Raw genomic sequence first — 16,621 nt, forward strand, 5'->3', positions numbered from 1 at the left:
GAGGCTCTGAGAATTTTCAGAATGAATTCGTACGACGGGTCCCAGGACATTACACGAATCCATAATAACCTAGGGCCTGACTACCGCTGTGTATCGATAAAGGGCTTATAATCCTACTACGTTCCAAAATCCAAACTATGCTCCACAGATGGAGGATAACTAAGATGAGTTCGTGCCTCAAGGTTACAAGATCACACACACCTTATTTTTAGGGTTCAGTTTTCATTTCATTCAATAAATATATAGCGAGTGTGTATTCGAAAGGCATTTTGCTTGGAACTGGGGCTGCAGAAGTCTTCAAAATATACAAAATGAACACCCTTTGAAGCTTAAATGCTAGTGAGGCAGAAAATAAACAAGGAAACGAACTGATCATGATAGATGCTATGAAGAAATAAAACTGAGTTATTTATAGAGAGGACTAATGTAGTTAGAAAAGGTCTCTCTGAGAAGGTGAGTGTTGTGATAAACTTTGCACCAACAGGAGGAAGAGCATTCCAGGCAAAGAAAATAATTAGAGCAAAGGCTCTAAGATTGGAGCAAAAAGAACATTTTGTGACTTGAGCAGAATGTTCTCGAAGGAAGAGTGGTTACTATATAAGGTCAGAGTTGTAGACAGGGGCCAAATCATGTAGGCTCTTGGAGAAAACTATTTTAATATTTACATAGGAGAGTGGCAAAACCTGATGATGTACAGTATATTTAGGGTTTTGTAGTTAAATATGGCAGATAGGACATGTACATTTATATTCCCTGCCTCTCGAAATCTACTAAAATGACAGAAGACTAAAAACAAAAATAAATGCTGATGAGATTTTAACAAAATTTGAAAGCTAGGAAAAGGATAGATGAGTAGAAACTAACTTGGATAAGAAGAGAAGTCAACAAAAACAAGTCACTTCATACACCAGAACTCAGGAAATGTTCAGAAATTAAAGACCTGACACATCTGAAAACCATATTAAAACTGGCCTGAAAAGAGGAACATTTTGCTGAAAAGTCTGAATAAAGAGCAGTTAGAACCATCTCCAGATTTCCTCCAACACTAGGTTGCCAAGTGACTGATCTTTCCGTCCAAGACAGAAGGCTACAGGTTTGGTTTTATGAAGAAAATGAACCAGCAAGGTTATAATGTCAGAAATGCACTGTAAGTGGGGAAGAGTGAAAGCTAAATACTGAATTACGAGGCTCCTAGCCATTTCCCCCAACACATTCTGATGTCTGATATGTGTCTTCCAGTCAGGAGATTAAAAAATTCTTCTCCAGGGAATATCATTGGTCCAAAAGATAAGACCTACAGATAAGGAAAGTCCTTCAATGAAACAGCCAATATCCCAGGTTATTACTCTGTAGGGAGGACAATTGGCAAGCAGACAATGGGCTGTTACACAAATTTACAATAGTTTTCTTTAGTGTCTCATTCTGAAATATGAATGGATACTCAAGGATCACTAGGCATTAGAGTACAGCCTGTAGCAGTAAAGTTGAAAACCAAATGATGAAAAAGGAAAAAACAAAACTCTGAAGAAACAGAGACAACAAATGAAGGAGGAAAAAAATACTTAAACTACAATTAATATCTTCAGAGAGACAAAAAAAAAAGATATTTAATCCCTGAATCAAAAAGGAAATAGCTCTTGGGATTAAAAACACAATAGCAGAATCTATGTATGTATGTATGTATGTATGTATGTATGTATGTATCTATCTATCTATCTATCTATCTATCTATCTATCTATCTATCTCAATAGAGAGCCAAAAGGTAACCACGAAATTCTCAGAAAAGAAAACAAAAAGAACAAGAGATAGAAAACAGGATCTTCTTCAGGGCAGCTATCATGTGTTATCTACTATACTCTGTGCCCAGCATCACTTCTGGAAACAGATCTTTTCAATACTGTTTGTTGAACTCCAGAGTGGCTTACAAAGCTTATGTGTGTTATAGTAATTTAGAGTTCTTTATTTGGAATTATTCATGTATCAATGACTATTTTTTGGTCAAAAATCCACAGATATTATAGAATCCAAATTCTAAATAAATGGCAAATTGAAAAGCTTGAAACAAACCAGCAGGACATAGGAAGAGGTTTAATGAAGCTTAAGGAGAGCCTCAGTAAAGCTCCACGAGGTTGGAATTTTTCCAGAGTGCACACTATTTCAGCTCCAATATCTAAAACAGTGCCTAGCACAGATTAGGCTCTCCATCAATACGATCTTGTAGGATGAGTGACTGAACAAACAAACCAAAAGAACGAATGAGTGAATGAATGAGAGCTCCCATAGAAGACTTAGGGCAGTAGAACTCATTGCTGCCACAGCTACCGCGCCCGATTGAAATCCCGGAGTCAGCGCAGGTACCGGCTCCTCCTTCGGTGGGTGGAGCTCTGCGCTCGCTTCTCTCCGCCCCTCTGCCGGTCGGTGCAGCCGCCGCCACCACCGCCGCCGCGGTCGCCGCTTGCAAGGGCTTCTGGGAGCCGAGTCTCGGGGTCTCGGGGAAGGGGCGCAGGTAGCCGCCATTTTGAGTTGCGAACCTTGTCGCTACGCTCGACGCTAGGGGCGGAGTGGCGACCCCACTGTTACCTGCAGCGGACGCCGCAACCGGGGACTGGGAAGTTAGTGCAGCGGCTCGTGCCACATTAATGGGTAAGTGGGAGTGATACAGGCCAGTTTGGGTGAAGCTTGGGTTTGGTCCCTTTGGGGGTTGCTGGTTCCAGGGGTCACTGTATTTAGCCCTTTCCTTGCGAAGGCTTGAGGACCAGGCCATTCTGCCAGGGTTTTTTGCAGGGTTCCCTAAGGGACACATTGGTGGCGGGGGCGTGGCAGCCGGACCTTTTCCTTGCTGACGCGACGGTGCGGGGGATTACAGATCCTCGCAGCCAGCCGGGCTGGCCCTCGGAAGGAGCCTTAAACGGCCGAGCTCATCCTGCCCGGTGCCGCTTCACCGTGCCTTGGTAGCTCCGTTCTCGGAGGTATACGGTCTGGTCAAATGTTGCCATTCAGTCCTGGGACTTAGCGTCTGTGTGGGTCCGGCTGCTTATTAGAAGTTCCACAGTGTCCAGAATACCGCACGGGTGGCCCCGGGGGCCTACTTGTCGCACGCTCGCGGTCCGCCAGCTTCCCTCCTCCATCTGGATGTCGACGCGGGACTGGGTGGGATAGATGCTTCTAATAGCTCCGTTCCAAGATGAAAATTTAACAAGTGTTTCCTCGGTAATGCACGAGAGGCGAAGGATTCGAAAGGTGTGCAACGAGATAGTGATACTTCAAAAGAATATGACATCGGCATTTACTCTTAGGCTTTTAAAAGCATTTTACGTCTGACTTGGTGTCTCTTAATTACAGCACTCAGTAAGCGATTTTCCTTTTTGGTAAACAAGAAACAGCCTTATCCTTTAGCTCTTTAAGTACTGCTTGTTTGGTTATAGGGGCTGTAGTCAGAACACTTACCCCTTTGTACCAGCCTTATATTTTTACTAATACGCATCCAGACCCGTAGAAATGGAGGCTTTAGGGGCACAAGAAATTCCGTTAATATATATTAGAAGAAGTTCAAAATGCAATTACTTGCCCAACCTCAAAACAGTTTTACAAAAAGCTGAGTGAAAAATAAGCTTATAACTGGGAGAAGAGAGAGAGAGAGAGAAAGAATCTCTGTTCTGCAGTCTCAAAGTATCTGAATGGCATTTCTTATATTTAAAATAACTTGTATGAGATGGTAACCTTTGAAGTAGTCTTTAGAGTTATTTTACATAAAAGGGAACAATCCTCTCTGGTGAGGTACCTTTAGAGATTGTTCTTGGACTATATGTCTCCTTTAAAGCAGTTGCAGTGAGGATGCAGGTGTTAAATAGTTAGCACCAGAAAAAGGAACAAATGATACATGAGTTGTTGGGGGTAGATTTTATTTGGTTAACATTTATATTAAAGATTTTAATGTGGGCACCTAGATTAATGATTAATTAGAAGTAGTGTCCAGTGTGTAGGCTGGAGAGGCACAAGGTAACTGAAGTAGATGTGGGGAGAAAATACTAGAACTTGTTTCTTTACCTTTTAAAACTATTCTATAAAATTTTTTTCTATTTGTGAATTTTGTAATGGGAGAGATTATTAGGCTAGTAATACTTGTATATAAATAAACAAACATTGAGGATGAATACACAAATTTATTTATTTATTTATTTATTTATTTATTTATTTATTTAGAAGAGCACAAGTGGGAAAGGGGCAGAGGGAGAGGGAGAGAGAATCCCAAGCACGCTCTGCACTCTTAGCCTGATGTGTTGTGGGGCTTGATCTCATGAAGTGTGAGATCATGACCTGAGCCCAAATCAAGGGTTTGATGTGTAACTGACTGAGCCACTCATGCGCCCCTGCACAAATATATTTTGCATGCGTAAGGATATGTGATCAAAAAAAGATTAGAGGCCGATGGCCTCGAAAAGCCTAATGTGTAGGTGATAAACATTAAGAGGCTTATTACTATGAACATTTCATTTTGCTAAAATATTTTATATTTATTGAGCATAAGTCAACCACTAATGTTGAAGTCCAGTTTGTTCTGTAGTGAACTCATCTTTTTCTCACCTCAGAGCCAAAGCTCTTATTAATGAGCCAGAATGTTTATATATGAAATACTTAGGGAATACTGCTGCACACTGTTTTTATTAATTAAGTTAGATTGAGCTGTTTCTAATGATAAGTATTTGTAGGTCCACACAGTATTATTGAAATCAATTCATTAATTATTTTAAAGAAGGATTTTGGTCGAGTATAAATATACCTTAATTGCTATGATGTACATGTGTTAAGTTCAGAGGCACAAAGAATCTTTCAAATCATTCTGAAGTGCTCAGCCTATTCCATTCTACTTTTAGCTCCACCACTAATGAAATTTCTCTCACTGTCTTTACCAGTGACCTAATTATCAAATCTGATGCCTTGTGTGGCACCTGGCTTATTGTAGGCACTTAGATTTGCTGGATGAATCAAAGAATGAATAAATCAAGTGGTCTGTTTTCAGTGCTACTATAAATTAAATACAACCTTGTCTTTTGAATTCTCTTCTCTTTCCTCTTTCTTCTGGTTCTCTTATTTCTCTGACCTATTTCTTTTTGGTCCTTTGTTCCTTTTCCCACTAAGAGATAAACATCCTCAAGATTTCAATCTTTGGTCACCTTTCTTTTATAGCTCTACATGATCTTGGATTATCAATTAGGATTCTTCCTGGGGTTTGACCCATATTTTTAACCATCTATAGGTCTAAATCTCCTGTATGTGTCCTAAGTATTATAAATTGAACACATTTAAAATGAAAGTTGCTATACATGTATTAGAATGGCTACAATTAACAACAACAAAATTCTGGCAGTACCAACTGTAGCAGAACAAAGAGCAACAGGAACTCTTACACATTGCTGATGGGAGTACAAAATGGTACAATACTTTGCTGTTTGGCAGTTTCTTATAAAATGGGAGGCATAAACTTACCATGTTATCCATCAGTCCTACTTGTAAATATTTACCCGAGAGAAATGAAAACATATTTACACAAAAACCTGTACATGAATATTTATAACATTTATTCATAATTGTACTAAATTAGAAACAACCTAAATGTCCTTCAACTAATGAATCGAGCAACTGTGATATAAGCATGCAATTGAATACTACTCAACAATAAGGAATGAATTATTGATATATGCCAACAATATGGATCTCATAGCTACACTATGCTAAATGAAAGAAGCCAATTCAAGACTATACACTGTTTTTATTCCACTTACTGTGAAATTCAGGAAAAGTCAGAACTGTGGAGATAGAGAACAAGTCAGTGATTGCCAGGTATTAAGGGTGGAAGAGGGGCTAATTGGAGCAGCATGAGGAAGTTTTTTATTTTTTATTAAAAAAAATGTTTTTTAATGTCTCTTTACTTCTGGGGGCTGGGGAGGGGCAGAGAGAGAAGGAGACACAGAATCTGAAGCAGGCTCCAGGCTCTGAGCTGTCAGCACAGAGCCTGACCTGGGGCTCAAACCCACAAACCGAACCGTGAGATCATGACCAGAGCCAAAGTCGGATGCTCAACTGACTGAGCCACCCAGACACCCCAGCATGGCAAAGTTTTTTAGGGGTCATGGAGCTGTTTGTATCTTGATTGTGATGGTTTTATTCTGTGCATTTGTCAAATTCATAGAACTTTATACCAAAGGAGTGCTTGTTTTACTGTATGTAACTTTAAAAAGAAAACAGTTCATTGTTTTCATCTCAAAAACAAGCTAGCAATCAGACAAAACCATCCCTCTGATACACCATCTGTATTCCCTGTCTTGGCTTATTTTGTCATTGTACTGAAATAGCTCAAGCTAAAAACCATGGGGTTTCCTAAACTCCTTTTTCTTATTCACCTCATATTTCTTATATTTATTTGGTCTCTTATTCTTTTTGAATCAATTTCTGCATGTTTCTGGAATCAACAGTCTTCTACATTTCCAGTGTAACTATTAATTTGGTTCTGGTCTTCATCATCAAAGTTCAAAACAATCTTCTCTTTAATTTCTTTAATTCTGTTCCTTAGGATCAAATCCAAATTTCTCAACCTCATTGCAGGAACCATAGGTGTTCTTAGTTACATTTCTAGCTTTATCTCCTGCCTTTTCTCCCATGAATCTTGTTTAGGCACACTTAATTTCTTACTGTTTTGTGATTATGCCAGTTTTCTGCAAGAACTGTGCCTTTGCGTGCATTCCCTCTGCTTGAAATGCTTGTTCCTTCCCTTTGCCTTTTCATCCTCTTTCCTGGCAAATTCTTGCTCTTCCTTTAAGATAACTGTGAAGATTTTCAGAGCTCCCTGAGGCACGGTTAGCTGCTTGGTCTTCTGGGCTTTCACGGTATTCAATGCACATGTTTCAGCTACTCTACTAATTACAGTATAATTTGCTACTTCATTAGTCTGCCTTTGACATCAGAGATAGCAGATAAATGCCAACCTTCTTTTTCTTCTGTTTACTTCATAGTGTTAATTGATCACAATATTCTCTTTGGTTTCTGAAAGTAAAATTATTATATTATTTTAAATGTAACATGTTACATAAAATACTGTAAGTGCATTTGTAAGAAAATGTTTATATAAATGTTAATGTTTTTAAATACATTTATAATAAAACTACTTAAAAATATATAAGTATTTCAGCATTTAAAAAGAACTAATTACACCATAGTACTGCAAACTAGTATTGTAGTCATGACTGAAGTCATGACCCATGCAGCCTTAGTTTGTTTTTTTTTTTTAATTTTTTTTAACATTTTATTTTATTTTCGGGGGGAGACAGAGCATGAACAGGGGAGAGGCAGAGCCACCGACTGAGCCACCAGGCGCCCCCAGTCTTAGTTCTGAAGGCAGCACTTTAAGTAAATAAAAGAAGCCAGACCCCCAAAAATATTATTTGACCTGTGCTTACTGAAGCCTAATACCATGTTCCCTTGAAAATAAGGTATTTCATTCTGGCCATTTCTTGATCTTGTTGGGAGCATAACTTAGGAGGGTTTTTTTTTCAATTCTTTTTTTTTTTTAAATGTCGTTGGAGCCGCCTGGGTGGTTCAGTTGGTTAAGGATCCAACTGTGGCTCAAGGTACGATCTTACGGTTCATGGGTTCGAGCCCCACGTCTAGCTCTCCGCTGACAGCTGAGAGCCTGGAACCTGCTTGGATTCTGTGTTTCCCTCTCTCTCTGCTCCTCCCCTGCTTGTGCATGCACACACTCTCACTCTCAAAATAAATAAACATTAAAAAATAAAAAGTTTTTTTAAAAAAATTATTATTATTTACTTATTTTGAGAGAGAGAGAGAGAGGGAGAGAGAGAAAGAGAGAGAGAGAATTCCAACCAGGCTTTGCCCTTCAGCGCAGAGCCTGATGTGGGGCTCCATCTCACAAACCATGACATCATGAGCTGAGCCAAAATCAAGAGTCAACTGCTTAACCGACTGAGCCACTCAGGCACCCCTAGAAGTTTTTTACCCAACTATTTCATGATTGATAATTTCCTGGCTGACAGTGAATATAAGACGTTTCCTACTTCAGAAAGGTTAAAACAGCAGGCTTTGTGGAGTGCGTCTTAAAACCAGTGAAGTTAGGGTAATGACTTTATCTGTGTTTAGACCAAAATCTATTATTCGTTTGATAGTGTAGTCCTTAAAATATTTGGTCCTTTTGCTCCAATTTTGTTATGGGAATGAGGGAATGTATTCTTTGTACATGATCTTTAGAATGGATTTTGTAATTCTATTTAAGCAGTAAGCATGAACTTAGTTTCCCTAGAGTAAACATTTCATGTTGTTTTGAGAGTTACAACTATCTGTTTTCTTCTCTCCTAACCTTAAGATGCCATGGCTAGTCCAGGGAAAGATAACTATAGAATGAAAAGTTATAAGAACAAAGCCCTAAACCCCCAAGAGATGCGCAGACGAAGAGAAGAAGAAGGAATACAGCTTCGAAAACAAAAAAGGGAAGAACAGGTAGGTGTTTCAAAAGATTTAATTCTGTTTATCACAAAACTGTATAGATTTTAGAAGTTGCATTATTATTGCTTATTTTTAGATAATTTTAAATGAAAAAGTGTTTTAGGAAATTGAATATAAGCCTATCCTTTAATTTGTTAGACTCCAGGAGTAATTCATGAATCAGAAACCTGTACTATTTTTAATCATTGAGAGGAACAGCTTTTCTGTTCTGTTGATAAAACTTTTCTGTTAATTATATTTTATCCCAGTGCTAAGGATTTTTTACCCTTAAGCCTGTTTAGATCACTTCTGTTTGTCATTGTAAAATTCTTCCCCCAAAAATATTGTATTCATTTGTTGCTTTGTGGTTTTCACAGTTCTTGCTTTTAAGTTAATTGTAGTCATCTTCCTATGCTGATCATACTGTTCCTTCTGTAGTCTCATCAGCCAGCTAGATCTCTAAGACTTCTCTGTTCTGAACTTTGTATATGTGACATAAGGAATAGAAACATCATTAGAAAGAGTGCCTCTCAATGCTTTTCATTCCAAGTTATACTTAAGTTTAGAAATATTTATAAGTAATTAAGAGGGTATAGTCTTCACATGCGTAAATTAAAACTAATGTGCAGAAAGGGCTAGCAATGAAGAAAGTAGAGAAAGACCCTGTTTTATAAATATGATTTGTCATCTCCGTATCTGTATTATCTAGCACAGTCCTAACTATATTATAGTAGGAACTCAAAAAAAAATTTAAAAAAAATCTGTTGAGTGAATGATTAGAAAGAACTATACTGGCTGAAGAAGAGTGGTAATTATTTAGCTATCAAAAAGAATATGATACCAGAAATTTTCCTCTCTATTTTGATGTAGGAAATGTATCTATGCATCCTACTCAGTGACTTCTCTATGCTTTATTTCTCTTATCTTTTTTTTCTTTATTTTTTTTTCACTTCTGAAATAATAAGGATAGGGCCATCTTTCCTGAGAGTTGTTCTCTATTCCTTATTAATCTGATATACTAAGTGTGTTAATATGCCACATTATTTTTCGCAGGTAACTAATTTGCTTTTTTATTAAGATTTCTTGGAAAATTTTTTGAAAAATTTTTAGACATCTCATACACTAGTGTGAGCATATGTGCTTTTACAAGTACTATAAAACATAAATGTGTACTGCACTGAAGGGACCCGCCATTGGTAAAAGATCTGAAATTAAGAATGACTTAGAGCAATCTGCAGGATAGAGGCTAACCTAGCTTGGAAAGTTTAACTTCTCAAAGATTATGAAGGTCTTCATGGCATAGTGATTGAGAAACACCTAAAATATTTGGAATTTTAAATGATAAGATTATTAGTTTGTTTTGTACACTTAAATGAAAAATATAATTCTATGGGAATTCAGTGTTTTATGTATAAAGTGTGTGTTCTTTATTACAGCTGTTCAAACGCAGAAATGTCTCTTTGCCCAGAAATGATGAATCTATGCTAGAAAGTCCAATCCAGGATCCAGATATCAGTTCCACTGTACCTATTCCAGAGGTAGATATTACAAAAATATATTTCAGATTATAGTTCAATAATATTTTGGAGGTAGTGGGTACAACAAATATTATCCATATAAAATATATAAATGATAAATTATATATTCTGTGTTTTAGGAAGAAGTTATCACCACAGATATGGTTCAGATGATTTTTTCTAATAACGCTGATCAACAGCTTACAGCAACACAGAAATTTAGAAAGCTGCTTTCTAAAGGCAAGAATTATTATTTTACGAATTGATTTTTAATAAGCAATTTAATTTAGCACATTTATCTTATAAAACCAGAAAATTTAATCATTTAATAAAAGAAGGCTATGGGTCATTACTTTTCCTAGATCAACATGATAAAATAAGCTTTAAAATTTGCTAATGCTAATGGATAATGAACTGAACTTGTAATGACACGATTTAAAATTGATGTCACTTTTTTTTCCCTCCAAATTTTTATTTAAATTCTAGTTAGTTAACATATAGTGTATATTGGTTGCAGAAGTAGAATTTAGTAATTCATTGCTTACATATAACCTCCAGTGCTCATCATAACAAGTGCGCTCCTTAACCCATCACCCATTTCAGTATGCTTATTTGATATTACAAGATTCTGCACTAGAGTTTTATTTATTGGATTTTTTTTAAGGCACTCTTCTTTGTACATCTTAATTTTTCTTTAAAATGTACTTTTAAATAAGATATATTTTTGGAGGGGGTCCCTGGATGGCTCAGTCAAGTAAGCGTCCAACTCTTGATTTTGGCTCATGTCATGATCTCACAGTTAGTGAGTTTAAGCCCTATGTCAGGCTACACAGTGATAGCGCAGAGCCTGCTTGGGATTCTCTCTCTCTCCTTCTCTGTCTTCCCCTCCCCTGCTTGTGCACACACACGCTCTCTCTTTCTCTCTCAAAATAAAAAACTTTTTAAAAAATATCTATTTTTTTTAATAAAGTTAATTAATTAATTTTTTTTAAGTAGGCACCACACCCAGCATGGCGCTTGAACTCACTCAAAACCTGGAGCTCAAGAGTCTTATGCTATACTGACTGATAAATAAGGAACACTAACTGAGAAGTTGCTGGGGAACCATAAGAATATACTTTTTGTTGAAACCAAGGGAGAAGAAAGACTTTTTGGTACTTAGATTGCCAATCGCTAAAATATCTTGGTTTTATTTTTGCGTATCTTTGTTTGAAAATTTCCTAGAGATTTTGTGGTTCTCAAAAGTCCTCTGGATTTCATGAAAATTTATGAAGAATACTAATAGTTCAGTAGCATTTCTGTAAATAATGGATTATACTCTGACAAAATGGAATATAACTTGACTGGAAAGCATTAGACAATGGTTGACAGGGAAGGGGACATCCCTGGAAAGTGGAGTATGCTTATAAAGAATTAGAGGGAACATTATCTTTCAGTTGGTGTTTCGAATGTTAGACTGAAATACTCCATGTTGTGAAGGTGACCTTTGAAATAGCCTTCAACTTACAAAATTAAATATTTGTATAGGAAATATTTTAGGATTTGTCTTACTGTGGTCAATGTAAAAGAATTTGCTTTGCAGTAAACATTGCAATTAGGAGAACATTTATTTACTTCAATTACATATACCTGAGGCTTTTAAACTTGGTCAGTGAAACCTAGGAAAGTTATTTTGTGCATCCTGTTAATTGACACTGGGACCAGATTATTGTCTTTTTGTGTCATGTAATAACTTAATTCTTTTTAATTTTTAGAACCTAATCCACCAATTGATCAGGTTATACAGAAACCAGGAGTTGTACAGAGATTTGTGAAATTTCTTGAAAGAAATGAAAATTGTACTTTACAAGTGAGTTCTAAAGTTTTCTTTCTTAATTCTTTCCAGAAATAACATGTGATTAAAGTTTCTAGTGAAAGTAAGTTCTACAGTACTGAATATATTTAAGCATTCAGGAATAAAGGGAGAGGTGGTGCCACCTGTCTGGCCCTGGTGATGTTTGCAATGCTGGTTTCTCCTAGGAACGTTTGTACTGTTAAACAATTTTGGAAAAAGTATATAAAATCATTGTTAATTTAATAAAAATTTTGTAGCTGTCAACCTTTAATAAATTTTTTGTTTTAGAAAACCTCAAATTAAAATATTAATGGGTAAATTTTTTTGACCCTTAGCTAATTAGGGTTGTAACATTTTAGTATAAGCTCTTTTACCTCTTAAAATACTTTTATGTGATTAAGGTTTTTTTTTTGAAAAAAAAAAAAAAAAAAGAACTAATCAATATAATTTACTAATTATAAAAAGTTAGGTTTGTCCAAAAGAGCATTGCTTCTGTTAGAATACCTGACTCTTTAATACTCAACATTAGTTTTGTGAATTATAATTTCAGATGTGTTCATTTATTGTTCATGATTTTATACATTTTCATTATATTTTTTTCAGTTCTTATTTTTCCAGATTGAGTCTTTTTTTTTTTTAATGTTTTTATTATTTAGTTTTGAGAGAGAGAGCAGGGGAGGGGCAGAAAGGATGACAGAGGATCTGAAATGGGCTCTGAGCTGTCAGCACAGAGCCTGCTGTGGGGCACAAACTCACAAACCTTGAGATCATGACCTGAGCCTAAGTTGGACGCTCAACCGACTGAGCTACCCAGGCACCCCAGATTGAGTCCTTTTTTAAAATTAAGAATTTTTATTTATGAAATCTGATTAATTTTACTAGTTGTAAATCAGTCTTCCAGGTTGTTCAGCTAAGTCTTTACTCTCCCTCTTTCCTTTCTTTTTGACATTTCTTTGGTGCTCTCACTTATTCTACTTCTATTTTTCCTTAGTTTGAAGCTGCATGGGCATTAACTAACATAGCATCAGGAACTTTTCTGCATACCAAGGTAGTGATTGAAACTGGAGCTGTTCCAATTTTTATCAAACTTCTTAATTCAGAACATGAAGATGTGCAAGAACAGGTATATGTTTCTAATATGAATGGTTATGTTTACTAGATTTTCATGTTTTCTTGAGAGTTGCATGTGCATTTCATTTCTTAAAACACAGTAATTTCTATTTGGGGTCAAATTAGAATGAAAGTAGAATGCACTGTCTCAGGCATAATCCTGGGTTCTCTGTAAGTATGATCTCAACTATCAAAAATTACTATTCCCATGTATAACAGAGCATACTGAGACCCAGAAAGTTAGTAATTTACCCAAAGTCACAGTGAATGGCTGAACCAAGTTTTAAACCTGGGCTGGTCTGACTCCTCATTCTTTGCTTGTCCATAGGTTATTTTGTTGTTGTTGTTGTTGTTTTTTAAATATCACATTATTTTTAATAGGACTGTTTTAAAATAAACATAAATAAATTCTCATAGTTGTTGTAAGAGGGAAATTTTAATCACATATGATTTGTACCAACAAAAGAAAATAAAATGTGGTATTTTTGTTTTGAACTGTTTTTATGGCAAATTTATCTGTTGTCCATTCATCTGTTTAGTTTTATATATACAGTATATGGGGTTTTTCCCCCCACATAGCATTGATATTAGGAGCCTTTTCTAATGACATTAATTATTCTTCCAAGAAGATTTATTGATTACTCATTATCTAGTCAGATATATACCATAATTTGTTATCTGTCCCTCAGTTATATTATACATCGTGTTATTTCTAGCTTATTAGTGTTACTGATATGTGAGGAACATTATATATCAATCTTTATCTGTCTCTTGATTATTTCATTAGGAAAAATGACTTAATTATGGTAAAAGAAAAAATTTTAAGTTCTTATTACATATTTCAAAGTTGACCTCCAAAAAAGTTATATGTATTCATTTCCCCACCAATAGGATATCGATTCCACAGGGTGAAAAATATCATTAATTTAAAAGAGTTTTCTTAAGGTAGCTATATATGGCTTACTTGGTTAAAGCACCTATCTCATAAAAGATCTTTCTTTTTTTTTTTTAAGTTTATTTTATTTATTTTCAGAGTGAGACAGATGGGGAGGGTTAGAGGGAGAGGGAGAGAGAGAGAATCCCAAGCAGGCTCTGCAATGCCAACACAGAGCCCCAACGCAGGGGTTGAACTCATGAGCCATGAGATCATGACCTGAGCCAGGATCAAGAGTTGGACACTTAACCGATTGAGCCACCCAGTGCCCCTTATAGAAGGTTTTTCTTAAAAAAATAGAAAATAGGGGCGCCCGGGTGGCTCAGTCGGTTAAGCAACCGACTTCGGCTCAGGTCATGATCTCGCGGTCCATGAGTTCGAGCCCCGCGTCGGGTTCTGTGCTGACCGCTCAGAGCCTGGAGCCTGTTTCAGATTCTGTGTCTCCCTCCCTCTCTGACCCTCCCCCGTTCATGCTGTCTCTGTCTCAAAAATAAATAAACATTAAAAAAAAAAATAGAAAATAAACTTAGGTCTAGAGTTGATGTTAAAAATATTAACTCATGTTTTAAAAGTTAAAACTTTGTCAATTGAAAAACGTAACTTATGTCTACTTGTGTACTTACTTGAAAAATTTGAATAAGAATATAATGAAATGATGATTTGTATTTGTAGAATTTATCATTTAATTGAAGTTTAATAAGTGAATCTTTATTTCCAATTATTTAAAAAAATTATGATGAACCTGGACTAATTCTAAACTTATTTTCAAAGATCAATCCCAACCCAATTCTTATATTAGCTTTACCTCACTTTTCTGTGTTTTGTGTCTCCTTCCCTTTTTTTACAAATCAGTCCCTTCCCAGTGAGTGGATTCCTTGGCATAAGAGCAAACCTCTAGTATAAGTAATTAAATAATTCACTAAATTAATATATCTTATCTGAACCCATGTAGATTTGGAGTAGACAGTCTCTTTGTTGAACAGAATAAACATTTCACTAGTATGTAATGAAAAAATTGTTTAATGCCCAATCCTTGAGTTTGACTAAAAATATTAGTAAATGGCACTTTTAAACTTTTCTTACTGTCCATCTAGAATGTTTTGTTTTTTTAAACATCTTGGAAGCTATTACTTTGTTCATTCTGTACTAAAATCTTATTTGTAAGAGAAAGCATCTTATTTAAGATATTGTTGTAACAGGATATCTCTTTCTCATTTTTCTAAGGCTGTTTGGGCACTTGGCAATATTGCTGGTGACAATGCCGAATGCAGAGATTTTGTTTTGAATTGTGAAATACTTCCACCTCTTTTAGAGTAAGTACTTTATCACAAATGAATACTAGTTTTGGGAAAAAAATTATATTCTGCAGTATATTTCTGTATACACAATTACGTTCTTCAGTGATGCTTTTAAATTTGGCTTCTGTTTAGCTGTACCAAGAGTAATAGCTTGAAAGTAGATTAAAAATGTTTCTACTTTTATCGTATCCATCTTTATTTTTTCTTAAGCAATACTTAACAGTGTTCATTGTGTGCTTGATGCTTACTGTGCTGAAATAATTCTATAAAATGAGGATATAAGTAGTTGCACTACAATAAAAATTTAAGTTTTGCTAAAGCATGGAATCTTTAGTGCATGAACAGATGATGTATTTAGGATATCAGGTTTTTATATTTGATTTTAAAATGTTCAGAGAACAAAGATCATAAGAGATTTTTCTTTCAGAGTTAGAATTTTACTTAAATGATTTATCTAGTGGTTTCTTTTTCAAATACATTACACTTTTTTTTTAAAAAGCAATTATTCTAAATCCTTTACAGAAATTTCATAAAATTATTTGAAAGTTAAATTCCTTTATTCATCCTGGCTACCTATCACTAAAAAGATCTTTTTTTTAGGCTAATTGCCACTGGCAAGTAGTGAAAAAGAAAAAAACTAGTTGAGATGGTTGAAAGGAAAAATTTTGTCATTTCTGTGCTATTAGTCATTCTCTCCAAGCTGAAAAATTGAATAGGAAGAATAAACTTTAGATACTAGTTTGCAAAAGATATTTTATTCTTTTAGAGAGAGTAACTTTCCATGAATAGAGTGATTTCTCAGCATTTCACTCAATAACATCGAATATTTAGTATGTACAGGCCACTGAACCACTTGCTATGTCATTAACTTTGGGCTTGTTCAAAGTTAATGTTCCAAAGTGTTGGAGAATTTAGCTGAGCTATAAAATAAAATACTGATTTAGAGTTCAATATCAGAGTTATTTTGAATTTCATACTGTTAAAAGTATCTCTTAAATTTTCAATTTGAGATTTTTCTGGCCTGATTATAGGGTTTGTAGATTAATTGAGCACTTTGTTTCTTTTTACTTTTGCTGTCTCATTTTCTTATTTGTTAGTATTTCAAGTTGGTAATGGTTTATGAAATAATATGTAAGCATTTCTTAATTCTGATTCCTTTAAATGTTTAAGGAAATTTTAATCATGACCAAAGAAACAAAACAAAACAAAAAAATAAAGCTCTAAAGGAGAACAAAAGCACCCAGCTAAATAGTTATAAACATAATAAATTTCAGAAAAAGAATAGGCTTAAAAAGTAAGTTTCAGTTTCATTAAAAAATTGAGAAAGATAGTGAAAAAGAAATTATGTCAACTTAGCTACCAGATGCATACACTTTAGTTGGGCCAAAGGATGAAAGTTATTAGCTTAAAAAAGATTACGGATTATCTGTTGTT

General features: G+C 35.3%; 1 protein-coding gene across 3 annotated transcripts in view; it reads left to right on the forward strand.

Annotated features, from left to right (window-relative positions):
• Positions 1 to 2,412: 2,412 nt before the first annotated feature.
• Positions 2,413 to 16,621, forward strand: part of KPNA5 (karyopherin subunit alpha 5) — a 42,126-nt gene continuing 27,917 nt past the window's right edge. Inside the window, exons 1-7 of one of the 3 annotated variants that reach the window (XM_023254279.2) lie at positions 2,413 to 2,644; positions 8,376 to 8,509; positions 9,931 to 10,032; positions 10,152 to 10,251; positions 11,766 to 11,860; positions 12,837 to 12,968; positions 15,114 to 15,202. In XM_023254279.2, coding sequence (XP_023110047.1) covers positions 2,641 to 2,644; positions 8,376 to 8,509; positions 9,931 to 10,032; positions 10,152 to 10,251; positions 11,766 to 11,860; positions 12,837 to 12,968; positions 15,114 to 15,202 — 656 coding nt within the window. In that variant the 5' untranslated portion in view covers positions 2,413 to 2,640. The other 2 variants (XM_045057941.1, XM_045057940.1) reach the window with 2 other exon arrangements.

Source organism: Felis catus, chromosome B2 (genome assembly GCF_018350175.1).
Source record: "Felis catus isolate Fca126 chromosome B2, F.catus_Fca126_mat1.0, whole genome shotgun sequence".
In the NCBI taxonomy this organism is placed as follows: Eukaryota; Metazoa; Chordata; class Mammalia; order Carnivora; family Felidae; genus Felis; species Felis catus.